This window comes from Anoplopoma fimbria, chromosome 3 (genome assembly GCF_027596085.1).
Source record: "Anoplopoma fimbria isolate UVic2021 breed Golden Eagle Sablefish chromosome 3, Afim_UVic_2022, whole genome shotgun sequence".
Taxonomy (NCBI): Eukaryota; Metazoa; Chordata; class Actinopteri; order Perciformes; family Anoplopomatidae; genus Anoplopoma; species Anoplopoma fimbria.
Genome location: NC_072451.1, coordinates 17,428,200 through 17,454,499, shown reverse-complemented (window position 1 = coordinate 17,454,499; position 26,300 = coordinate 17,428,200). Strand labels below are relative to the sequence as shown.

Sequence of the window (26,300 nt, the reverse complement as noted above, 5' to 3'; positions counted from 1 at the left end):
GTCGGGGGGGTTTCCAATGTTCGTCATGTTTAAACTCAGAATATAACCTGATATCGTGGGATTTGAGAATATTGTTTATTCTAATACCAAATTCTCATAAACACTCAATTTACTGTAACTGTTTAATGTTATAAGGAATAATGTGTTAATATATCCTTGGAAGTGAATACTTAAATTATTCTATCTTTACTACTGAGCAATGAGAGAACTTCTTGCAATATTACTTAGTGAGACATCCTCTACATTAAAATGAATTATGAATGATGATTACCAGTTTACCACATAGACTTATGAGTACAACGATGTGTAAACATGTTGCCAATTAATTACAAATCTTCAAATGTTTTGCGATGAGTCTTAGGACAACTTCCAGCATAACAATTAGTTTTTCTGCCAAAATCCTCAGAATACTACAAAATAAAAGTTTTCAATAATTGTGTGTGTGAAACCCCCAAAGTAACCCATGTGACCTTCTCATCGCAGCTGCCACCTGGTGGACAAAACGTGCAGCTCGAAAGTTCATGACCTGCAGAACTGTGATTGTATCAATTATACTAAACTCTCTTTATTCACCAGTCTACATTGTACGTTGACAGTTTTTTTTTTTTTTTTTAAAGCAACACCGGTCATGAAACAAAAGCTGGGCTCCATAAATAATAATTTAGGTGACCGTTTTTGCTAAACATTGTTGACCATTGCTCATCTTACGATATAAAAATAGAAAAAAAGGTTAACATTAAATGCAGGTAGTCATTGTCTTGAAATAAAATACCTTCTTTTCTGTGAGCATGTGAAGGCATATCTAATTATGACAACACAAACCGCACCTCTTGAAGACATGATGATATGAATACTGAGCCAGACAAGTTTTATGAGCGGTTGGTTAAAAACACTGAGTCAAATCTTCTGACCTCAAACCAGAAGATAAATAGAGGCAAAGCAGACTTAGTTCAAGATCTATATTTGTGAGAACGTCATGAACAACCTGAGGGCAGGCAACAATACATGTAAGACCATAACAAAAGCAGAGGTAAAATAATCAACATAATAAAAACATACATCTTAGATATTCAGCAATGCTGGAGGGAAATAGGCAACTTCAACAGTGATACTGTAAATATAGTGGTTGCAATCTTATTGACAATAAGATGAAAATGCAACAGTCATATGAAGGAATTACAAAGTGTTTAGATCATTACACTATGCAAAAGGAATGTATAAAATACATTAAATGTCAAACACAGACCTATGCAGTAATGTTAGTTATCACATGAGACTGATGCATGAGCAGTATTCTCTTTGCAGCTTTCATTTGAGCTATTTATGGAATGACAAAAAATAAAAAGGCTGATATGAAAGGAATATGAGCACGAGTTTGGCAAATGTACACTTTGAACAACTTCAGCTCAGTTGAGCTGCATAGGAACGATATTAAGATGTGACTTTACAGAACATGTCTCACGTATTTAATGAACCCCGGTCCATTTTAGACAATACATTTCTAACAGACATTAATCTCAAGAAAAACTACTGCATTTTGGTCCTTTAACAGATGAAATCTTACATTACCAAACAAAGTTACCAAGGCTGCAGTTTTCTTTTGTGTTAAGGTAGCCATCTGGTGGACATCGCCCTTATGTTTTGTACAGTCATTTTCCATGCAATTTATTGAAAGGTCTCTGCATTTCATTTCATCCCATGACATTTCAAAGCGGGGACAAAATTAGGCCATCCCGGGTTTAGATATTAATCCCAAAACTTTATTATAAGGTGTAGACTGATTTTCTAGATTTTGTGAAAATATGACTTATATATTGGACTCATACCATTTAATATTCAAGTCATGTCAAAAGCATCCCTGGCAGCTCTCCCTTGGTGCTGCTGTGTACACGCAGTGAATGGAGTTTAGAGGTCCATCATGTCGTCTCCTCCTCCTCCTCGAACTTTCTTCTCTTGGGACTCTGACCAGGCTTTGTTGATGGTTCTCTTCATCTCGTCGTCTCCCTCTGAGTAAATCTTCTTCAGCATGTTCATCAGACCATCGCTGGGGTCTGCATTCTCATCAACACTGGGTTTACTGTTGAGAGACAATAGGATAACAGTTTGTACTTGTTTATCCAAATAGCTGTTATTCTCATCCTCATCCTATAGTGTGCACCCAGGTTGCATTATATACACAGTACAGTGACATCTGGCTCACAGACAAGGTACTGCACTGCAATGGCAGTTGCAATTGGCCAGATGTGTATGAGAATACTGGCAAGGGTACAAATAGTTAAAAAATGATAGTCACTATGGTATATTTTTTCTGCTCACGCCTTATTGTCCTTAGCTACACACAACACATTGGCATCAGTAGCAATAGGGATACTAATCGACTTGTACCAATGAATTCAGTGGAAGCATGCAGTGGCCTTATGCCACTTAAAATCCCTGCTTGGTGCTAGTTACTTGAAGTTAAAGTAATCCGTGTTCTTTATTTATTTGAACTTACTCTTTCTCTTTAGTCTGCTTTTCCACCGTTGTTAGACAGTCCCACTTCTTTGTTGTCTGCTTCTTGCACATGACCAGGATCATGTCTGTTTTTATCTGTTGATAAGAGGAAAGATGGTTAAACGGTATTTTAAAAGGAAACAGGACTCTGCTGCTGTTTTCCCCAGAGGTAAGCAGAGTGAACAAAGGGTAAAATGAAATTCAGCAAAATATTTAAATTAATCTGACCCATTTCCGGCATAAAGTTTTTGACTAATGAAATCCCAAAACACTTTCGATCAAAATACATTCTATTTATTTAAATGATAAATAAGCTTTGTTCACCTTTTTATAGCTCTCCTTTTCATCAATTGGATACAACAGGTTGAGAATTGTCATCTGATGGTTTTTCCCATCAAGATCCTTTACCAACACAGAAAAAGACCTGCAACAGAAAGGATGAGCAAACACGTTTCAATTAATGGTTGGGTGGTGGCACATGATTATGGGATATGTAAAGTATAGAGTATATGTAATGTATTACCGTACCTTTCTGTAAAGTTGACCTCCACATTTTCTGATGGAATTTTGTGCACATCCTTCAATGTAAGGTATATTTTGACGAATTTCTCTGACTGGTCCCAGGCTGCATAGAAGAGGCAAAAGTGTGAACATTGGTTTCAAAAGCTTTTCAGCTCTTGCAAACATCAAAACATTTGTACTTTTCACAAATGGCCGATAGTCTTACTAAACAATGGCACCATACCATAGTTGTTGATCTTGACTGTGTATGCTGCTTTAGAGGCAGCAGATGGGTCTGCCTCTTTCCTGGCTTGTTTCTCCTTTAGTTGACGTTTGGCTGCGAGCTCCTTCTCCACCTTCTTCTGCTCCTGCTTCAGCACCTCCTGCACTCTATTTCTCTCTGCCTTCTCCAAGAGTGACCCCAGCTCCGCAAAATCTGCCTCCAGCTGGTTGATCTGTTTTGGAGAAATTGTTAGACCACTGAGAAATGCACATCCCTGATTTAGACACACTTAAAATACATTTTGACAGATCATGTTTTTGTTTAATGTGTCAAAATGTGCCTGTTTCTCCATTAGTTAATCAGCACGTCATGTCATATCTCAAGTTAAAAATACTAAACATTTACTTAATAAGTTTTTACAAGTGTTGTGGTATTTAGAATATTCAGGATATATTTTTTGTTACTGGTCAGGACATTGATACAATTATATGACTACTTAATTATTTTTGACACTTATCAGCAAAAATAATTGTTTTGTTAAAAAGAAAGAAAAAAAACATTAATCTTCACCCTACAAACAAATTATCAATTAGTTTTTGTTTATGCCAAATCCTATAAAAATGCAAATCACCCTGTAACTGGGAATGTAACACTGTACACTCCAGTGACAATAATAACATCAACAATCAGAGAAAATACGAGTTCTGTATTTAGCCTTGTAGTTCTGTATTTATTAGCTTTGTAGTTCTGTATTTAGCCTTGTGAAATCAGTTAATGGAAGAGGACCGATTAACCCATTGCTGCACATGAGGGATGCTCAAGCACCTTAAATAGTATCGTAAGAAAAAAAAAGCAAATTTGCTAACTGATACAGATGAATTGGTACATACCAATAACGCGTTTAGCTCACGTTAGTTATGTTGACAGTACTTTGCCAGAATGTTCTGGTAAACTCTTAGCTTAATGCTAGCAAGCTAGCTGCATACACACACCGCCACACATGACTAGCTAGGCATTGATATTTATTTAGCGAGCACGCCTTGAAGAAACGTTAATTTGTGGTTAAAAATGGTACATAATTCATAACTAAAGATAATATCAGACATCACTTTGCTAGTTAGCAGTTGATTGTCTATTCGCCAAGCTACCTGACGGAAGCTAACCTAGCATTGCTTTTCATAGAATCATGTCAGATAACTTTAGTTCATCCTAGAGCTGAACTCAATACACTCACACAGACCCTAGCTTGGTCCTGTTGGCATGCACTAAACTGAATAAAGACAATCCGTTTACCTGTTCGGTTATATCCATTTAGCCCTTGTCAGTTATATTTGCTAGGTTCAGAAATGTGTCTTTGTAGCGTTACTTCACCGGTCTGCTGCAGCACTTTCACCGAATCTCACCGGATGAGGTTTTCTTCTTCTTCTTCTTCTTCTCTTTAATAGTGGCGGTTGGGCGCTCTACTGTCACCTACTGGACCGAAGTGTAAATATGTATTTTATTTAAACCAAGGTTTCTGGTAAAATTCAATTTCAAAACCCATCCTGTTTTGCAAGCAGTTTAGGACCCCAATAGGTAACAACTCAACTTGATTAGGTACATTTATATTTTTATTTTATTGTATAATGTTTTATTTATTATCTTAATCTGTTTCTCTGTACTTGAGCTGCTGCAACACCCGAATTTCCCCCATGGGGATCAATAAAGGAATATCTATCCATCTATTTTAGTATGATAGAAACAAATCTTTGAGTCATTGGGCTTAGCTAGGAAAAACTATTGCAGTGTTGCTGGACACAAAGCTTTAATTTTAGGTGGCTCCTTAGTCAGTCAACACTTCTGATGGTAGAGGAAAATATGGTTTTCCTTGACTATATTTATACTGATAACACAAGGCATACAAGAAGAAAAAAAAAGCCAGGGAAAAGGGTCAGTTATGTACAACAATATTTATTCATCCATTGCGTTCTCAAGTTACATGGAGATTTACTCTTCTGTGAAGTCACGTTATAATTTTCTCTTTGAATATGATGTTGTTTTTTCGTATTTAGAAGAGCCACGAGAAAACAAAGCATATAATCTACAGAAAGGATAATTCGTTATCTCCTCAGCATTATCGAAATACAAAAAATATGCTGTAGTAATTCACTTTAAACATTAACACATTCCTGGCATGGTATGAGTAGTGGTTAAACTGTTTTATAAGTCAATTCCTCTAAAGACTGCAGACACTAAAATGCCAAAACAAGTCTATATTGAAAGCTGTTTCTGAAAATAACCACTGTTTTTTTATTTATATAATCCATCCGATTGTCGTTTCCAATGGATCCCCATCACCACCTTGCCCTCAGAATCCCAGACATCTGGTTGTGATCAGCCAAATGACGGAAAACAATTCGGCTCAGGCGCCACCTCCGCTTCACCCCCCGAGGTCTGGATGTCATCACACACCTGTTGCGTATTCTCACAGGACAGCTGTCCCTTGGTAATGTTGCAATTTCTTTATCTGCCACCTCCTGCAAAACATTTTTTAACTGTTTAGGGATTCAGTGTTATTTTCTGTATTTTAAATAACTTTGAATCGCCTTGGATGTTGGTTTTTATGAATCATCTCCCACAACGAACACTAAATATTTGATTATGGTTAAAGTTAATACAAATTGAATAAATTCAATACAATTAAATTATTGCTCAGTTTTATGAAACACAAGTTGCAGTTTGAGTAAAAATATTGCATTGTACCTGAAGCTCTTTGGGTAGGATGGTGTTCTTCCTCAGTGCATTCATCCGTAACCGCTCATCAGCATAGTCAAAAGCCATCTGTCTTCTCTTTACGTCCCTAAGCATCCTCCAGTCCACATAGTAACCCCTCACCTGCTCCACCGCCCCCCAGCAGCTCCTCAGGGCCTGCAGACAGCGTTATGGCAGTTGATATCAACATTTTATATTATGGGATAACATGACCACCAATTTACAGGAAAACTAAAAGATCCCTACAAAAAAATATTCTTGTGATCACAAGACTGAACATTTGGATTCTTCAACACTTTTATGGACTAGGGTAATGAATGACTTATTTCTAAGAAACTTATGAGCACACTTCTGATTAAAAAAAAACAACATTTTATGTTGTTCCTTTGTGTGAATCTTTGTGGAGAAACTTAGTTCTACAGATTTGTTGATTAAATAAATGTATCAATTAGTCAACAAAATCATACTAGTGTTCGTTAAATAAGAATTGCTTTGGTCGAGGACAGCCCCACTCGTTTCTCATCATCTTTGTAGCATCAGTTTTAACTCCTTATAGCTATCTTGTTAAGACATATAATCAATACATATTGAACCAAAATTATGGATTAAGAAAGTATAGGATGAAAAGTATTTTAAACAGTCAAATAAACTTCATTCTACTGCCATTAGTTATTGCATTTTGGTACTTTGTGAATGACCTTTAAGTCAAAGGGACATGGAGCTCCTGCAACAGGCTTAACAGTTCATCAGTATCATCATAGTATAACTGCTTGTGTTGTCAGGAGATAGTGGTATAGTCCACTTCATTCACTCTTCTTATGTTTCATTGGAAACAAGGCCGTTTGTATATAAATAAAACACTTGATAACAGATTGCAAAAACATTTTACCATAGCCGCTGGTTTACTTTTTACTTTCCCTCTTCCTATATCCCACTCCTACTAGTATGCCTACAAACTTCCAAACCGTCTCCCTAGCTTTCACTGACATGTTCCCCCTCAGTGCTATGCATGTCCTTCAGCGCAAACATTTCAATGTACATTTATTTGAGACTCTTTTGTTGGATTAAGGCAATGCAGATGTGCCTAATAGTCCGATGACATCTGCTCCATTCACTCACCTTCAACAGACTGACATTAGAGACACAGTGGTGTCCTATCAGCTGTTAGGTTAAACAGGTAGGTAGCGTTAGTTAAAACAATACAATATAAAAGGCGTCCGTCACTAATCAGGATAATTAGCATTAGCTGCGAAGCTAATGTCAGAAAGCTAGCAACAACACCAGCTATTACTGAAAGCGTTGCTTTCTCCATCCTCATACATCTGCGATACAGTCTTATTGAAATCATTTAAACTCCAAATATAGTGTTACAAATGTAAGTTACCTGCTTTGGGGCGTAGACAGTAGAATAAAGGGCATTTAACCCTAAACATGCTATCCTGTGGGCTGCCATATTGAATGATTGAGTTATGCAGAACCACCGAAGGAGGATGACGGATCACTCCTGATCGCCCCCTATCGACCAGGAGTGTGAAATGATTAATAGAAACAAGTGCAGGTTTTGTGGATCAATCCTATATTTTACGACCAATGTTGTTGTAGTTTATGTGATTATTTTTGCTTTGTTATAGTTTGACATACCAGATCATGGATAATCAAGGAGGTAGATAGCCCCTTTGAAGAAATTACAAGTATGCTTATAAACTCGAAAGACCTACTGCAGGACAAGCTGGTTTGCTATGTGACTATTGTAAATTTATTCTGAGACACTTGATTGCAAGATTAGATTTGGTAACAACAGGGATGGCATACCAGCTTTACCCTTTTGCAGTTTCTACCATAGCAGGAGGAAAGACTTGCAATTTTAGACCCCTGTAGTACTTCTTAAGTACCAACAGGTGACAGTGTTGTTCTATGAGTGTAAGGTCATACTGTCTCTTTCTTATCACCCAACTAAAGGAGTGTGTTCCTTCATGCTGAATAAACCTTATGTCTGTCTGAATTCCAATTCTTCAATTATCTGAAACACCGGACACATCTCTTCTCCCCTGACACCTCTAACAATGAAACTCTTTTGTTTCAAGGAAGTACATGGATAAAACAGTGGACTTATTTTATGATTCAGCAGGGCACTGTTCTTCAAACTTTTTGGAGAAAATAAATGTAACAATCGCTGCAGATTCCGTTTAAGTTTTCCCCAACAATCCCCATTATTTTGGAGCCTTGAGCGGATGTGTTCTTGGATAAATATTAACACATGACTAACTGCAGGCAGTGCTTCCTCTATAAAGAGCAACATCATGCAGCAGGCTGGAAAATCTTTATAGGCTTGAATTAAATAAAAAAAAAAACTGCGTCAATGTAGCTTAAACAGCAGAAAGTTATATTTGTACACCTGATATCACATATATACCATCAACTGTCTTTTATATTCTGGGTTAGTAGGCAACAAATCTTTTCAAATCACTGTACTTGCACGATTACATGGTTGTCAAGCAAGAAATAAAAAGTTTTTGTTCAGTTTTTGAAAGTTGGAAAACACAGCATTGTCATTTGACAGCAGTAGTATATCATAGTTCAACTGTTTTTTTGGCCCTCAGTTGGTTTTGGCTTTAAACGCCTGAAGTGGCTATTCCAAGATCACCAGGAGGGCAACATCATTCCCTCTGTCATGTCTTTTACCCCCATAGGAGAGAGATGTCAAAGGCTTGAGAGGATCTGAAAGGTGACCTTCTACGTTTCCATGTATTGTACAATTTATGCTAAATGCCAGGCTTCCAGGTTCTGCCAGCAAGAGTAAAGCTTTGTGTTGATTGGCTAAAATACCTTTCTACTGGAGGAGTTTAAACATTCTTTCACCAGACCTTAAACATCGTGATTGGAGTTTGTAACTGTTTCATTAATTGAATGACATTAGCTATCAGAAACATTTGAGCTGTTGTGTGTGGGTGCTCTGTGTTAGGGGACCAATGGAGAGGAAGCATTGAAAGAGATTCTTGGACTTGTAGACATTACGAGTGGATAATTCATATGACAGCCAAATAAGAAGTGTCTTGTCAGCTGGCATCAAAGGAGCAATTGAATATAAAAGTTTCATGTAGACAGGTGTCTTAACAGCAGTCCAGTTTCATGCCTTAGAGAGGATCAAGACCTCAGGCTGGATCACAGCGAATACTTGGGAGATTTGGGAACAAAGCCGTACAATATGGAGCTGATCTGTTTCTGTGATAGGTAAAGATTACTCAGGGGCACAGCAGACAAGTGGCCTCATCCATAAAAATGACAGTAGTGCATTGAACATGGTCAAGATGATGTAACTGAGGCTGAGACTATTGGACTTTAGTATTGAAGCACCATGTAGAATTTGAAATTACACAAGGCACTATAGCGACCTTATCTTCATCCAATAATGCCCAGGTACATGGATGGAACTCTGCATTCATTCATTTTTTCACACAAAATGCTTCAAGGTATGTATCATGCAAAAATGAAAATGTGACAGGACGGTGTTTTTTCTATCTACGTGGTTGTTTGAGACAGTTAGATTTCAGAGGGAGGTTGAAAATGGTGTATTTTTTATTATTGCTAGTCTATAATTTTTTTCCTATGTGACTGAGGTGGCAAAGAATAATGTGACAGATGCAGGCTAAGTCGCATATACCGTGTGTGGACAGGAAGTCTTACTTCATGGTAAACATGGCCGTGTCTGCCACATCTCATCAGGATGACATCTTTATAGATACAATTCATCATGCAAGCAGTAACAAAGCTGCTGTGTTTCTAAGTGGGTGGGCTTTCCCTCTTTCGACCTAACTGGTACAGCATGACCATCCTGTGAACATAAATCGTGCCCACATAATTAGAGTGTGCCAGTCAGGAGCAAAATATATATGACATATATATAAATAAAACTTAACAAAGTTTAACTTTGGCATCTAGAGAAGGTGATCTCAGTTTAGACTGTTCAAGGCCGTGGTTGGAGTGTTACACCACATCTCAGCATATATTCCTCTGGTAGTTCAAATATTTGAAACCAGGTTTGAGTACAGTCATTGCCAGCTGCCAAAACAAAATGTTCCTTATATTTCTATACCATAATATAATGTTTTATGGGGCCATTATGTAATGGAAGTTGCCACAGAAAACAGAAGTGTCATGCCTCTTTGAAAATCTTTGCTGTAGAGTTTAGCAATGATCCGTGTATTCTACAACTTATATAACCAAGTCATAATGTAAGACGAGAAAGTGTTTTTTTTTTTCCATAAATGAATAACTGTCAAAGTATCACATATCCTATTTATTAACATACCTTTCCTTTCCTTTTTAATCTGCTGGCTGTGACAAAGTCACTCAATTTGTTATAGTTCAACAAACCTAATGTCAGATCAAATATAACTGAGCCAATTCTATTAATGTTAGATCAATCTGCAAAAAGTGTTTATTGTTCTTTTAGCTTTTAAAAAATATATATATATTTCTTTACTTTAGCTCAGTAAGTGCCTATTTTAAACATATTAGTCACTTAATGTCCAGAAAGTGTTATGTCTTCACAGACCAGTCTATACAAATGTGGTGAAGTGATTACAGCCCATTTTAAATATTCCACTCTTTCTATGAAACCATAATCAAATGCGTACAGTACCTGGTGCATAGAGGGAAAAACTTAACCGTGAGCCATTTCCTGTATTTCCCTCGCTGGGTAAAATAAATAACTCTCTCTCTCTCTCTCTCCTTGAGATGTCGTAAACCGAGCCACAGTTTGCAAGCCTTTAACTGGATCATTGTCCTATTCCGGACGTCTCTGACAAACTTTTTTGCCAAATGAAAAGACGCAAGCACATGTTACAATGTTTAAAGGTGATTTATTAAAATCATTGACAAAGTGTGCCATTCAGACTGGATTTTTGATCATGGAAAACTCATGCCGTCATGCAACTATATTTAAACACTGTATAAGTATGCCTTGGGGGAAAAAACAGCCAAATAAGGGGAGAAAAAGATTGTTGATACCTTCCAGCATTTGGAACTAAACACACCATTGACACAAATACTGTCAAAAGTTAGCCCTGCAGTGTTTGTCTTTTATGTTAAATTCAAACCTCTGTTATACATAAAAGAAAACAGTTTATATGTTGTCAGATTGATTTTTAGAACCGCATATGACTGTAACAACAATATTTGGTTATCTGGTGAGTACACATTGAATTGATGTATCAATCACTGAATTAACAGTCTCACCTTCATTAACATGTCTGCATGGGAACTGCTTCTCCTCTTAGTAATCAGTGTCCATTTGAAGCAGATACAGCTCATTTAGTGGGAGGCCATGACCTGACTGACTCCAAGGTCTCTACTTTCCAGACCTCAGGAATGTCTAGCGTTCCCAGAGGAGAGAGAGAAAAGAAAGGGAAAGAGAGAGCTTGGTCAAATTTATGGCATGCATGCATGCAGGTAAGTATAATCGCATCCTTAATGACTGATTTCACACGTACATTTTATGGCAACTAATCACACACAAAAACAGACTCTCACAGCTTTCAAAGAAAGCCCTCCTCTTCAATGCAAGTTTATGTAAGGGCAAAGGTGCAAAGGACAGGGTCTGTCCTGGTGAAAGGACTCTTACGCATGACGTGAAAGCAGATAACAAATAAATGAAAACAACATTTTGGGGTTACATACCAATTGAATGAATGGATACTGTTGGCGAAATTAATAATATCACAGGATCTTATTAGATTTTGTATTGTGATTAAAGTTACAAATTGTACTAATTCATTTATCATCAATATTATAATTATAAAGTAGATTTAGAAATATAAAATGTATAATTTCTAAACATATCATGTGTCTTGAAAGTAAAATATTCGAAATACAAAAATGGCACAAGAACAATGAGTAAAAATACCTTTAATAATGTCAGGTGAAACTTTTGAGCAGATGAGAAAAAAAAAGCTGACCATCAAATGTTTGTTATTTTATCCTGATCAACATGCAGAACGGCATTGTCGAAATTTACAATTAAAAGTTTCTATTGAGATAATAAAGGTTTAATGGATACAAGAATATAGTATATGCATTCGTATACTACGCACAAAAAACCCAAACAGATTTCCTCTTTCCCAGACTGCAATGATGAAACCAATTGATAAATCTGTCTGGCTTTGAAAGCTTTCATTTATTATTTATGATGCTTCCATAAATGCACGAATACAAAGTTTCATTTTTTTTTTTTTCATTTTTGACATTTGGAAAATCGGGCCCATCAAACACATTCAATTCATAAAGCTGGAGTGTGGGCATCAGGCATATGCGTCTTTGTCTCGTAGCATCTGTTTTATCATTTCCTTGTCCTGGCAGATATATTACAGACTCAATATTATCAACCACACTATTATCAGACTTGAAACTGAGTCTTTTGGGTCAAGTAAAAATGAGGAGTCCCATCTGCAGATATGCGGCATTCACTCATGCTCTGCTAAGGGGAGTATTTCATAAAACCAACAACCCTTCCTCTCAAATTGAAGAGCTGCTCCACTATTTGTTTGATGCATAACCTCATAAAGCAAAACATTAGCGTCGCCTGTTTGTGTTTTCCCACACTTCAGAGGATATAAAGATGTATTTGTAAAACTGAAGCCCACACTGTATGATTTTATGGATAGGTGTTGATGTCATTGTCAAGGAGACGTACAGAAGTACTTAAAGAAGATAAGATCTGAATTCAGATGAGTCCAGTAGCTTTGAAAGGTAGAAAAAAGGGAAAGAAAAAGAGACAGAGTTGGGGGATACAGGCACATCTGTGATTATACTTAGTCACAGGACCACCAATGCTTTAGGAAGTGTAGACCGCAAGCTTTGAAAACAAATCTCTCTTGACCTAAGAGATTCAGGTGAAGGGTAACTCCTGGTGCCGTTTTACAAAGCTGAAATACATCCTTCCTGTCAGAGTTTGAGGGAGCGTCGATTCTTTTGACCCTAACTTTTCCATGATCATGTTTGAATTGTATTACAGGAAGGAAATGAGTTGTTTGAAAATCCCTATGAAAGAACTAGATGGCATGAGCGGTTATTTGTCACTGTCACTCTGTCTGTAACTGGGTTCCTATAGTTCCCATTAGAGGCCCTAAAAGGCTATCTTGACTTTGATTTTACTCTCAGTTTAAATCAGATATCTCAAACTGAGATGACTTTTTAAAATAGTCATAAATGTAGCAGTAATGCAGTAATGAATAATACAGGATTTAGTTTCTTATTTATTCAAATTCTTGCCGAAATGTCAAGTCCACAGGTACTTACTTTTACAGAAGGAATGTATTTGTTCCATTAACGCTGAAAAATGAGCATCAGCCACAAATGTCGCAGAGCTTCAGCTTCTTGAGCTTGTGTCTTTTTAAAGTCTCACCTTGTTTTCTCTTCCCTGAGGCAAAAATAAACCACCGGTGAGTCCCTGAGATCAAAAAGCATGACTGGTGTCAAGTTAGTGTCAGTCGGTGGGCCGACGGGTCAGGTCTCCACAGGGCGTCTCATGTCAGGACGACCCAACCCTGAGGACTGGTATCCACATCAGCCCATACAGGAAGCTCTGTAGCAGCTGTTGACACCAGCTCATCTGTCAGACTGCTGCTTGACTTGCCTTGTCTGCTCCAATTAACTCATTTGCTAATGTGCTTGCACTGACTCCATTCAAATGAATAAGGACTCATTAATTATCATTATGACGGCAGGTTCAATTCATTTTTTTTTTGTAGAACATTTAGACAACAAATGTATTCACACTTTGTGGCAGTTCCCAGTTCTTAAAGTTGTGATCTGAAGCAGATGTGTACTGCACTTATGACGTCACAGGTCTGAGTCAAGAACACTGCCATTGTTTCAGATCATTGTCAGATCACTTGTTTTGGTCTTTACTATATGCTGGCTAACAAAATAGAAGCCACATTAACAATAATCTTTGAAAATCTGAAAGCCGGATGTGTTGACCACTCACAGTTAAACAGCAGATAATCACGACGCAGACATACAGTTACTGCACATGTGTTGCCTTTTCTATACTGTGTGGTTGACAAACAAACATAAAACTTAACTGTGGTGAGCATTAAAGATAGCTGGAGACAGGGCAGCTCATGAACATGTATACAATGTGGGTTTGTATGTGTGTGTGTGTGTGTGTGTGTGTGTGTGTGTGTGTGTGTGTGTGTGTGTGTGTGTGTGTGTGTGTGTGTGTGTGTGTGTGTGTGTGTGTGCGCCCACAAGTTTGTTTGTATGTGCACAATGTGCTATGCATCAAAGGAAGCTGAACTCACACACAACCAGGGCTTTGGAAGAAACACACGAAACCTCCATATGGCATTTGTTTTCCCTTAAATGACTTAGGCTTCATCTACACCGCGTCTTCTAATCTGATCTGCTTTCCATCAAAGTCGCACATGTTCAGTTTACACTGGTACAAAATAAAAACAGCCTCAGGGACATTTCACGAGTGTAAACATGAAGCAGAATGCGACATTGATGCATGCTTTGGCCTGTCTCCCTCTGGTCTGATCAAGTCATTTCTACGTAAACATGAGAAAACATGTTTTTAAATGTTTAGACAGGAATGGAAAATCAACATGTTACCACAACGATGAAAAATTGCCATCTTTGCTGTGTTAATCTAGCCTAATAACCCCCAGACAAGCCAGACATTTAGCCGGTCTTTAAACATATTTCGTGTGTTAGATATCTGCGGGTGCTATTTGGATGCATCTGTCAGGTCCCATTTTCCCACAAAGCCCCTCATAGTGTAGCTCCCCTTCAGATCAAATCAGCCCTCTCAATCAACAGAAGAAACACACAATCAGTGAAGTTTCCGTTCCCCTTACCACAGTAAGCCTGTGGGTGATTAAATATACCCTGGCGTTCAAAGAGCTGAGTTAATGTGCTTTTTGTGTATTTACTTGAAACAATCCAATGAAGGTTCAGGTTTAAGTTACTGAAAGTGGTAGTTTGAGCACAGGTAGACATGCAGTAATTACAAATGCTCGGTCATTTACACTAATGTGGTCAGCAGCCTCAGACACTCGTAACTGGAGAGTCCATCTTATACAGGCTTAATGTTTCCATGATGGATGCTAAAACATCACAGTGCAACATTTATACTTTAGGGTAACTTAACAGGAAAAATGTAAAATTTTAGGACATGGGCTTATTCGCTTTCTTCCCGAGAGAAAGATGAGAGGATCAATACCACTCTGGTATCTGCTTGTTAAATAAGAAGCTAGAGCTAGGAGACGGTTAGCTTGGCTTAGCATAGACCAAAGGCAGTGGCCTTGAAACTTCACGGTGCCAACAGAGTTTGTGCTCCTATTCAGGAAATACTCCAGCACACAACCAGTCGATAACTTAGCTTTGTTTTCAGATGTTTTAGGAATTAAACAAACAAGGTATAACATGTTCACTAGTTAGCTTTAGAGATACTGGTGGGTGTATTTTATTCGAGTGCCTTTGGACAGAGCAATGCTAGCTGTTCCCCACTGTTTCCAGTTTTTGTGCTTGGCTAAATGGCTGCTGGCTGTAGCTTCATATTTACCATACATACATGAGAAATGGTCTCAGCTAATCTCATCTGTGAATGGATACCACCAGAAATATCAAAAAATACGGCAATACTTTTTTTCACCCATCACGTCTATTGGAAAATTGTTATACAATTTATAGGGAGTATGCAATTTGCAAATGTGTAACGTTGTGTTTTGTGTGTGGCAGATGCATATTTTGGGACACCTTGTTGTACAAATGCAACGATTCATTAGAATAAGCTGAAAACTTAAATTCTTTAAGGTAAGGTTCAAACGATAACACATTTGTTATAAAAGACACACAGTAGTAAATACTTCAGTTAGCTCAGTTAATGACTTGTTCCAACTATCATGTTGATTATGCAGGGCACTTCTTTACTGAACAGTGTTTGCAGGTTCTCGCATATTGTTGTTCTAACTAGAAATATATGAGCATCAGGAGGGCTGCTAATTGTCCTGGCTGGCAGGAAGAACAAGATGATAGCAAATCACAGCAGCAGGCCGGCGTAGAGGAGGAGACTGTTAATGACTTCCTCTGTTTAGCATGCACTCAAACTCAAACCCAAAACTTGCTGAAGAAAACATGCTGGGAGATTGAGGTATGTCAGCAATGCTCGTCATTTCACTAGTTCTGTCAAAGACGTTGCACAATTTGAGAATATTGACAGCATCTGAGGTAACTATGACGCATTTGATTTATTAGTTATTATTGATTTAGTAGCTCATTATGATGAATCGTTGATAAAAGGCATGTGAGTAAGAGGCAGCACTGTAAAAGGTTATATTTCTTCACAACAAAATGACTAAGACCCTATGGAAATAGTCTAATTCAAAAATAGCGCTGCCCTTTTGTAATGAGGTTGTACAATTAAGTTGAAGCTTTTAATTTTATTGCTCGTGGTCTCATAGGAAATAATGTGGCGTGCTGAGGCTTTTAATAACACTTCTTAGCTTAAATGAGCAACATTGTAACTATTGTTGCCCTTCCACAATATCCCAAAGACAACATCTATGATTAGCTACCTGCAGTTTACAGGCTGATGAATGGTGTTGGTGCACAGCCAGCATAGCTTTGTATTTACTAAGATCACCAATCACCCAATAAATGAAAAACCATAGTGAAGAACGTCCTTGAACTTATAATGAAACATTCCTAACCTGATAATGATATGAAGACCGACCCTGTTTTTGAAGCTTGCTCAATTTTTAATGAACATGAGAAAAATGTAACCACATGCCATGACCAATTCTACTAACCAGATCCCGACCTACGTAAATAGTAGAAAGGCCAATATTTTCCACTGTCATCAAGAGAACACTCAAAACACAGGGATTGTTGTAATTGTGCAGCTCACCATTAATTTCCAGACATTTTCCTTAATTTGTGAATCGTAAATCTGTCAGTATCTATTACCACAAATTATATCTATTTTAATTTATTCCAAGATTTTTCCCTTCGAGCATGTGACAGCAAGTGCATGATAATAAAAAAAGACAGCATCATCCATCGCATAGAGTAAGAGGCTGCTGATGCATAGTCAAGGTGCTTAAAATTTGAGGGGAAAGCATCACAGGGGAGAGGAAGCAGATCCACCTCAGTCCCACATAATGATGGTTATAACTTTGCTTTAATAAGGACTCCAAGGCAGCAAAATATAGTAATATAAACTGACAAATGAACAGAGTTGAAATCTGTACCCTGCTTTTTACAGTAAGTACAGGCCAAATCAGTGGGAGATCAGATATACATCAAGTAGGCTGACCTTTTACCTTGTCATGGTTTGTATTTTTATATTGTCAACTTCTGGTCTGGCAGAAAGAGAACAGGGAGGAGGAGAGGAAACAGTACAGACATGCATCACATTAAAGGAAACAAAACATAAAATTCACCCTGCTGTGAGTTCTGTGGGAGCTCTGTTCCATCTGCTGTTAATGTGGGGTACGTTTCCCGACATGGGCTGAAACCACCAGGAAACAGTCACATTTTCCTGAAAGACTAGTGACATGCAAGAGATATTTTCTCTCTGTCCCATGAAGTGCAGTAAATTTCATATCCTCTCACCACTCATGTCATAGCAACAGACGAGTGCATGAACAAAGTTCAACGTGCCGATTTGACATTCTGTGTATCTTTTATGATCACTGACGCTGAGGATTCCCATTGTTTTGTTAGGAATGATCAGCACATTTGTTAAGTTTAAACCAGGAAGGAGAGATTAATTGGTAATGGGATTGAGAGGTTGTCCACCGACTTCACTTCTCTTTTACAGTTTCATTCAGGGTATTTACTAAACTACAGCAGCTGGCTGTAGTTGTAATTTCAGAGAAAGGATGAGAGCAGGGATGATTTCAATGGTTTTGATTGGTTGATATTTTTAACCAAACAACAAAGGGCCAAAATAATAATCGCACTTCTGGACGAGTTGTCAACTGAATTACAAACTTATAGCTTGTTGACATTTGTGACAAACCTGTTGACAACTTTTCTTTTTGAGTGATTGGTCAGTAGTTAGGTGTGTTTGTGTTACTGCATTCCTCCCTGCTGGTTTGGAATCAGTTTACGTATATATCCAAATCAAGGGGTCGGTAATTTAGGTCAGAACCTTTGAAACTGATCTCAGATAAGCGACTAACAGTCCTCTCATGCCATTCCTGATACCACCATACACACACACATACCGGACGTTCAAACTCCTGCTGCCCTCAGACAAAGTATTTTTTGTGACTCATGAGCTATGGGGATATCAGATCATTCTTCATCTACGTCTGCCTTTCTTCTTCTCGTTCTTTCATAAAAACCTGATTCCAGGTGTTTTTACCCTCCACTCTGTGTTAATTAATACATCTCCAAAGTCCTCTTTCTAATGACGAAGACTGCAGAGCTTTGTGCTTCTCAAAAAGAGTCTTTCAACATGATGACGGGAAAATTCAAGGCAACTTGATTCAGCTTTGTAGTCTTTATTCTCTCAGTAAAGCATAATTGAAAATGTCCTCCTCTCTGATCATGGAAATGAGATGGGAAAAAAGCTCTACTGCAGGATCAAGTTTGAGTCTGAACATTACTTACATTCATGTCCCAAGGTTACATTTTAACTTCAAGAAGAAGTGTAAAGTCTCTGTAATGACTGTGTCATTATGGAGCATCCGGTGATTTACTCATCACTGTTCTCGGTCCAAGGAGCAGTTTGCTTCTTAAAGCGCTTGAGCAGAATTACAGATATTATCTTAGTTGTGTTTCCCCTAAGTACTAAAACATAGTCCTTGTTCTTTTTACTTTTTCTTCTAAAAATCTCTACAAATATGATATTAATTTATTCATTACTTACCCATCATCACCCCTGACACCTCAATAAACACAAAATGTACTGACCACACCTTTAAAGCAGCTCTGTTAATACTTTCTTAGTAACAATGGTTCAACTGGCCATGTGTAATGTGAAAGGTGTCATTTGTAGTGACAAACCCAACTGTGCAGATCCCCTCAGATTTAGAATTACTTTTAGCCTACTTTTTATGTTTTACTGCCCACATCTTGTTTTGGTTCAATCTTACACATGAGCATTATTTCAAGATGAGGCTGTTTTCAGCAAAAAGGCTCTGATAAACTCACTACACACTACATGCCCAGCACTAAATGGCATAATGACAAAATTAGCAACTAGCTAGAAAATGTAGTTGGGCATTAACCTGCTTAGTGGAAAATACTTTCCTCAGGAGTCAGTGGATGACCAAAAAGTAGATTAATGCAGGTTTAAATGATTATCACTTGGAACTGCCATTATAAAATATCTATCTTTCAAGACAGGCAAACAAGAATATTTTCCAAAATGTCCACGTGCTTTTAGGTAAACCGGTTTGCATTAATTTGTATATACGGACTGTAATTGTTTATTCGTAAAAAATTAAGATATGTAGCCTTTTAGCGGATATACAGGTTCACTGCTTCATCTCAGTCTTGGTTTATATGACTGCTAATTGCTTTCATGTGTGCTGAGTGCTATGGTATGGTGACAAGCATCTTATCAGATATTGGGTAAAAAGAAAGACCAAAAATCGGTAGTTGTCCAACATGTCTAAGGCTACAATTAAAGGTTCAAGCTGCATTTGTTCTGTACAAACGGCCACACCTGGCCCCTCAGCTTCAGCTCCAGTTTCACTTCAACAATCCCACAGTCCTCTGTGTTCCCGCAGAAATTCGAAACCTTACTTATATATTTAGAGACAAACTGTCGCTGTCAGTGTAAAGGATTACCAACCTTGACACCTTGGGTCTGTGGTGATGGCCGTGGTGGTACGTAGAAGCTAATGTGTGTGTTCTGTTTGTATGAACTTAGCTGCTTACATTTTAGTGGATAGATACAAGTTTAAGATGAAATATATATTTTTCTTTTTTTGCATTTAAGTGACCATATTGCAGTCTGAAGTGATTTTTGATTGTGACGCTTGTGGTTTTTCTGTTGGCTTGAAGGACTCAGCCGGCCATGTGTCCTCCGAGCAAGCTTAGTGGCTCCAAAAATATAACCCGATGGACATTTTGGAGAGAATAGTACATGAACATCAACTCAAATCAAGACTTTATGGTGTCTAACTTCCAATCATTCAACCAACATGAAATGCTGCGAAGGACTCTTGTGATAATTCTCACCATTTTTAAATGTTTTTACCGAGAAATAAAGTAACTTTTTTGTCTCCATCTTTATTGGGATCTGTATGCCAATGCTGGAGCCATGTCCTTTGAATTTAACTTTGCACTTAAAATGTGCTTGTCAAATATAACCTCGCCCCAGTGGTTCCCTCTATCCTTAGCAGGCTCTTAGTTTTTCTTGGCTTCAATCTTTCACTCTTGAATCCAACCTTTATCCAGTAACTGTGCTTGAGACCCTTTCATCCTTCTGCTAAAGAGACTAAATCCAAATCCTCCTCTTCTACAGTAACCAAACATATACAGGGAGGGGAAAAAATATTTTTAATATTATTATTATTATTACATTTTTAAAAATATATATGTTATTTAATATGTGACAAAAGTGTTGAGACGATAAAGACGAGTAAGAAATCTGACTAACTCAGGAGAAAAGAGTAAATGCTGCTCAGTATCTCTCTCCTCCTCCACTCCCTCGCCCTTTTCATTCAATCACTCCAGGAGGAGAGGAGACACTCCCAAACTAACTGCCCATTGGCCTTCAGGCATTTGGGAGAGAGTTTAACAATTGCGGAGAGGGAGCGAGCAAAAGTCACTGGCAGTGTGGAGGTCTTTGAATCAGCTTGTCAACAGGTGGCAGAGGGAGAGGCTTGGTAACGTTCAGTCCTATAGAGAAAAGAGAGAAAGGAAGGCAGTGGAGGAGGAGAAGGTTAAAGAAAACCCTCAAGGGTAAGGCAACATTTTAATTTCATCAGTCTCAGTGATTTAAGCATGGGACTTAATTAAGTCTTTAAAATTATTTTTTTATAGAAGGATTTAGTTAACTTATCAGTCCAATTTCCCTGAAGGTTAAGATTTTTGTAATTTATTGGTATTGGTGTAGGTTTTGTTCAGTTAAATATAAGATTTAGATTAATTTATTTTAAGACACTTCTAAACATGGTGCTAGACTAAATGGAAGACAATTTATCAAGAGAAAATGTACCTCTGCTGAGTTGTTAATTCTGTTGAGCTCTTGTTTAATTCTACATCATCCCAATTGGATCAAAACGTGTTTTCTGCTTTCTTTGTATCACACCACAAATTGAATCTCAGCTATTTCTCAGCTTTTCTTTCTCTCCCATCTACCTTTCTTTCTCTCTATCTATCTGAACTCCCTTAGTTGTATTCTCCTCACTTTTTCCTTTTCTCTTTATCCCGGTCTCACCTTTTTTTTTTATATCAAGCAGGCTATGAGTAGGTAGAACTTGAATTTAACAGTCCACACCTGAAGCCTTTCACCTCGAATTTGTTGTCAGTTACATGACAGTCTAAAGTTTAACTTGACTGGAATTTATGAAGTGTCCTGGGACTGATGCTCCTCTTATGTTAGTGTAAGTTTTCATGGCAGCACTTAATCAATAAGAAAGTTTTGGAAATATTATCAGCGATGAATATTAATGTGGGATGGGGTTTGAGGCATTGAATGCATATTACTGCATTCACACAAAAAAAACATTGAAACACTTCACTTTTAATTCATTATTTTTATGTTATGCTACTTTATACTTCTATTCCACTACCTCTCATAGACGAATATTGTAATTTGTACTCATTTATTGAACAGCTTTAGTTATTTTACAAATGAAGACTAACCTTTCAACTGATAATAACTATTTTATAAGATATGATGCATTGCTATAGATTACCCAACATTTAAGCACCACTACCTGTTCATGCGTCAGTCATAAATCCACCAATAACGTAATAATATTGCACTGACGGGCAATTCTGCATAATGAGCACTTTTCCTTTAGTAGAAAAATTAGTTAAAAATTGAATATTTTCATAGTGTGGTATCGCTACTTTTACTTATTAATTATGTGACTCTTCCTCCACAACTAAAGATGTTTTCATAGTGTGTTGCTGAATGAATCCTGTATTTTTAAAAAGTTATTTTTTTAATTAGGAAACTTGGATCAGATATAAGACGGTTTGAACTCATAAATCTTTAGACAATATTGTATAAATTAAGACAGTTATTTTCCCTTGGGAGCAGCTGTGACAGCTTTTAATTTCTGCAAAAGTGTATGTGAGTTATTATTTATGATTTGTATATTCAGTTCCACATTGTATTGTAGATAATCCTATATTGTCTGTCAACAAAGCTGCTTCCACACATTTTTCTCTATGATAATAACATAAATATTCATAATAACTATGCACCGGGGTGATTGATATTCTCACAGGGCTGTCGATCCAGTAGATTTACCTTTAATGCTACTGTGCTGGCTCAGGGAATACACAGAAGCCCTCGCAAAATGAGCTACAGATGTGGGCCCTCAGCCATGCAAAATGATAGAGAGAGAAAGACATAAAGAGAGAGAGAGATAGAGAGAGAAACACACACAACCCCGAGTGGGTGGTTTGTAAAAAAGTGTTCAGATTGCATAACGTGACTGCTTTCACAGAAACCTCACAACTCCAGTTTATTTAATTTACTTTCACTGATGGAAAATGTCCCCAGGACACACATTTGTATTATTTCAAAAACCTATCTCTTTCTAGAACTTCTGCGTAGGTTTTTATGAATGCTCAGGCTGTGTTATTTTTCTTTCTTTTCAGCTGGTTAGGTTTTCATCTGACAGCCCCACTAAGGGGAATGAAGCCTCTATGGTTCTGATGAAGCGAGGGCCTTATCAAGGGCTACTTGTGGTCTGCAGGGCAGCGGGAGGCAGACAGAATCTTGAAGATATGAGCTCTGCTCTCAGACAATAATTGCTTTCAGCTTCGTTTTATTCATTTTAGTTTCCCCGTTCTGTCTGCAAGCTGCTGTGCAGTAAGTAAAGGAAGGAGGGAAGGGAACGTCCACAAATTTGCAACTGCACGTAAGGTCTTGACCTAGGCGCTATTTTCTTTTTTTAAACCCTCCCTTCTTTTCACTGTCAGGCTTGTTGGTTCGGTCCGATATAATTTGTCTTGAGTTGAAACCTGGTAAAACAGTTGGCCTTATGTCTGAGGCTTAATGGCTCTCTAGAGAGGATGGGCCAAATGTGCATGGTCTGACCAAGTCTTCTTCTTCTGAGTCTTTGTTGAGTCTTTGTTTCTCTTGTGGTCTTCCACTCCCATTCCCTGTTTATCTCAACCCAATGTTCAGCGCATGCACTGGTCACTGTTTGGCGCTAAGAGAACATAAAGATTTTTAAAAAGACACACACAGACACACATACAGCTTGTCAAGAAGCCTTCAGTGCAAGATGTCTGGATCCAGACGGTATTTTCTCTAGGTGATAAAATTGCTGTTGTTACATGTGTCTCTCTAAGCTATAAATGCCAAGTTTCACACACACACACACACACACACACACACACACACACATACTGTACACACATGGGCAGAGTCCCACGCAATTCTTCCTCCCGTATAAAAGAGTAAGCACACATCACAGGTAGTCAACACACATTTAATGGGCCCATTGACATAGCTCCGCTTTGACATGGAGAAGTTATTGTCAGGAAGGAATTTTTAACTGTGTTTATGGACATGTTGAATTTTACTTGAGATGGTTTGGAAGCCAGGTTGAAATGCAATCTGGACGACCCATGTGCTGAGGGAGAGCGTCCACTGGACTGAAGGGATTCTGTTTTTCTGCTTTAGTATTAAGCATGTTGACTCAGAGTGACTAATGACAGTCAACTTGCTTTTGGATCTTGAATGTGCTGGACACCGATGCCAAACCAAAGTTCAACATCTTTATGCTACGGTTTCATTGCAGAATAACCAGTAAATACCTTCTGTTTTCACAATAATTAAGGGAAAACCTATCCTGCTTTGTGTCACGAAAGCCGGTTAATGCTGCATACATCTAGTATTTCATTCAGTGGTAGCTACTCTTTCCTGTTATTTCACTGTCCAACCACCTGCTTCCTTCATTCTTTAATATATCCTTAAGTGGCCTATACATGCATACTATACTAGAGGATATATATCCATTACTTCAACCCATCCATCCATTCCTCTAATTCATCCATCCACCCATGCATCCATCCAATTGTTGATCAATTCATATATCCATCTATCTTTCCAGCCATTCATTATCTCCTCAGTGGTGGACAACCGGTGTGTTTACATTTCTTTAGCACTGTTAAGTCTAATGACTACTTTACATCTTAACGCACTATTGCTGCACGACTTCACGAAAGATTGGAGGCACCATTTTTTTCAAAGCTACTACTGTCGATGTAAATAAGGTCACTATGCATGCTCGGAATCTTCTACTCTGGTAATTGACATGTTGTTGATGTAGCTTTTGTCCCCGCCTACCGGCCCGGCGAGCGTAAGGTCAATGTTGGACTCTTTTGTGGACGGAGATATTTTGTAAAGCGAAGGTCGTGTGGACAGAGTTTTTTTTAAACAGAGGGGAAAAAGATTTTAGAAATATTTGCATGGGTAGAAATATCTGTCTATGTGTAGACAGGACCTCAATCATCCATCCATCCATCCATCCATCCATCCATCCATCCATCCATCCATCCATCCATCCATCCATCCATCCATCCATCCATCCATCCATCCATCCATCCATCCATCCATCCATCTCTCTGGCAGTAACTCTCATATGTGATTTCCCCACTTCCCTCTCAAGTCCCCATTTCCTCTCTCCATTAATCTCTCCATCTGTCTCTCTTTCCCACACTGGGACATTCTTAATACTCGGTAGCGGCCCTCTGCTATGCTTGGAAGGTCACAGTGCTATCTCCTCCAAGAGAAATACGAAAAGGGCCTGAAAAAGGCAAGCATCAAATAAAAACCTTGACAGGGAGCTATAAACATGCTTGTTAAGCATGTCTGTGTGCCAGTGCTCAGTGCCATTCCACTTGGCTATAGAATACTGTCTATAATGTGGCTAACTGCTAGACCGTCACTGACTCAAAGACACTCTCTCTATCATTCCCCCTCTCACCTATTCACTCGCTCTCACTCACTTAATCTCTCTCTCAATATAGTCTTTTCATCTCTATTTCACTTACTTTCCATTTGTCTCCCTCCTGATCTTAATGTCTTTTATACCTCATCTCTAGTTTGCCCTCCAAAGTCTTGGCCATTGATAAAACACCCACTAACGTTTGGGCCACCACATATGGTGAAAAAAGCAATTTCCCAGTGATGTCATAGCTTGGATTTCTTTCTTCTAACCTCAAGCTTTTGACCAGCAGCAATGAAAAAGAGAGCTAAAATAACCAAGCAAGGGTCGGCTGTATTGAGTTTGTGCAAGTTAGAAACAGGTCATGGTCATAACATGTCTATCTAAAGGACCGGAGACTTTTAAATCACACAACTACTTGAGTTACAACCTGTGTAAATCATCAGAGGGAGGATTCATAGGCCAAAGTCTATATAACTGAAGACAAATTGTGTCCAATTGAGTAGCTTCCCACCAGAACTACTGAAAAAAGAACATACTCAAAATATAATTTCTTAGAATCTATGTTAATCGGAAAATGGTATCAATGGAGGATTGGCAGGTTTTAGATCAACTTGTTGACATTTTAATGTTCTGGTGAATGCTCACAGTGTCCAGTGGGACTTTTAGGATCTGTTTCTCTCTCTGCAGATTTTCTACTTTTCCATCTGTTTTAGTATTTGATGCTCCACAAGCACAGATTTTGGTTTCCAATTGGTTGATTTCTCTTCTTCAAAGTTGCTACTATTAAGCGGAAATCACCATAGTTTTACTACATTTACAAAAAAACTAATTTAGTTTCAGCACTGAAATATTCTTTGCTCAAAATAAGAAAGCATGAGGAAATGATTTTGTCCCTCATCACAATGTCATGCAAATAAATTCTGGAACAACACTTTCCAGTTTCTCTTTCCTGCTTCTGTTTTTGGTCACATACACTGTGTCCAGTATTGGGGTTTTGCAGTGTATGCATGTTCCATTAGATAATCCTGTATGATTTCAAATAAATCCAACATATGTATTTAAGTATGTATGCTACTGTAAATTGCTATGCAGTTTTCCAGCAGTCAAGCATCACACAGCAGGGCCCACAATATTTTATTACTGAGCTTTCTTTTCAGTCACTCTATTAGAGGGTTTGTGTTTCCATAGACCACACAAGATCAGCACAGTTAGATCAAAAGTTTCTT

General features: G+C 38.0%; 3 protein-coding genes across 4 annotated transcripts in view; 1 reads left to right on the top strand and 2 right to left on the bottom strand.

Moving 5' to 3' along the window:
* Positions 1-945: 945 nt before the first annotated feature.
* On the bottom strand, positions 946-4,629 carry cacybp (calcyclin binding protein). The gene is made up of 6 exons (XM_054596349.1): positions 4,511-4,629; positions 3,239-3,449; positions 3,022-3,118; positions 2,818-2,917; positions 2,495-2,589; positions 946-2,077 (listed from the first exon to the last, which is right to left on the bottom strand). Exons 1-6 carry the CDS (start codon positions 4,526-4,528, stop codon positions 1,906-1,908), a joined length of 693 nt encoding a protein of 230 aa, XP_054452324.1. The 5' UTR covers positions 4,529-4,629; the 3' UTR covers positions 946-1,905.
* Positions 4,630-5,157: 528 nt separating this feature from the next.
* Positions 5,158-7,465, bottom strand: mrps14 (mitochondrial ribosomal protein S14). The gene is made up of 3 exons (XM_054596449.1): positions 7,353-7,465; positions 5,960-6,124; positions 5,158-5,733 (listed from the first exon to the last, which is right to left on the bottom strand). Exons 1-3 carry the CDS (start codon positions 7,419-7,421, stop codon positions 5,551-5,553), a joined length of 417 nt encoding a protein of 138 aa, XP_054452424.1. The 5' UTR covers positions 7,422-7,465; the 3' UTR covers positions 5,158-5,550.
* A 13,319-nt stretch (positions 7,466-20,784) lies between these two features.
* Positions 20,785-26,300, top strand: part of tnn (tenascin N) — a 46,890-nt gene continuing 41,374 nt past the window's right edge. For both annotated transcript variants that reach the window (XM_054626919.1, XM_054626914.1), the window contains exon 1: positions 20,785-20,896. The gene's annotated coding sequence lies outside the window, so the exon portion shown is untranslated. The remainder of the gene's footprint in view (positions 20,897-26,300) is intronic.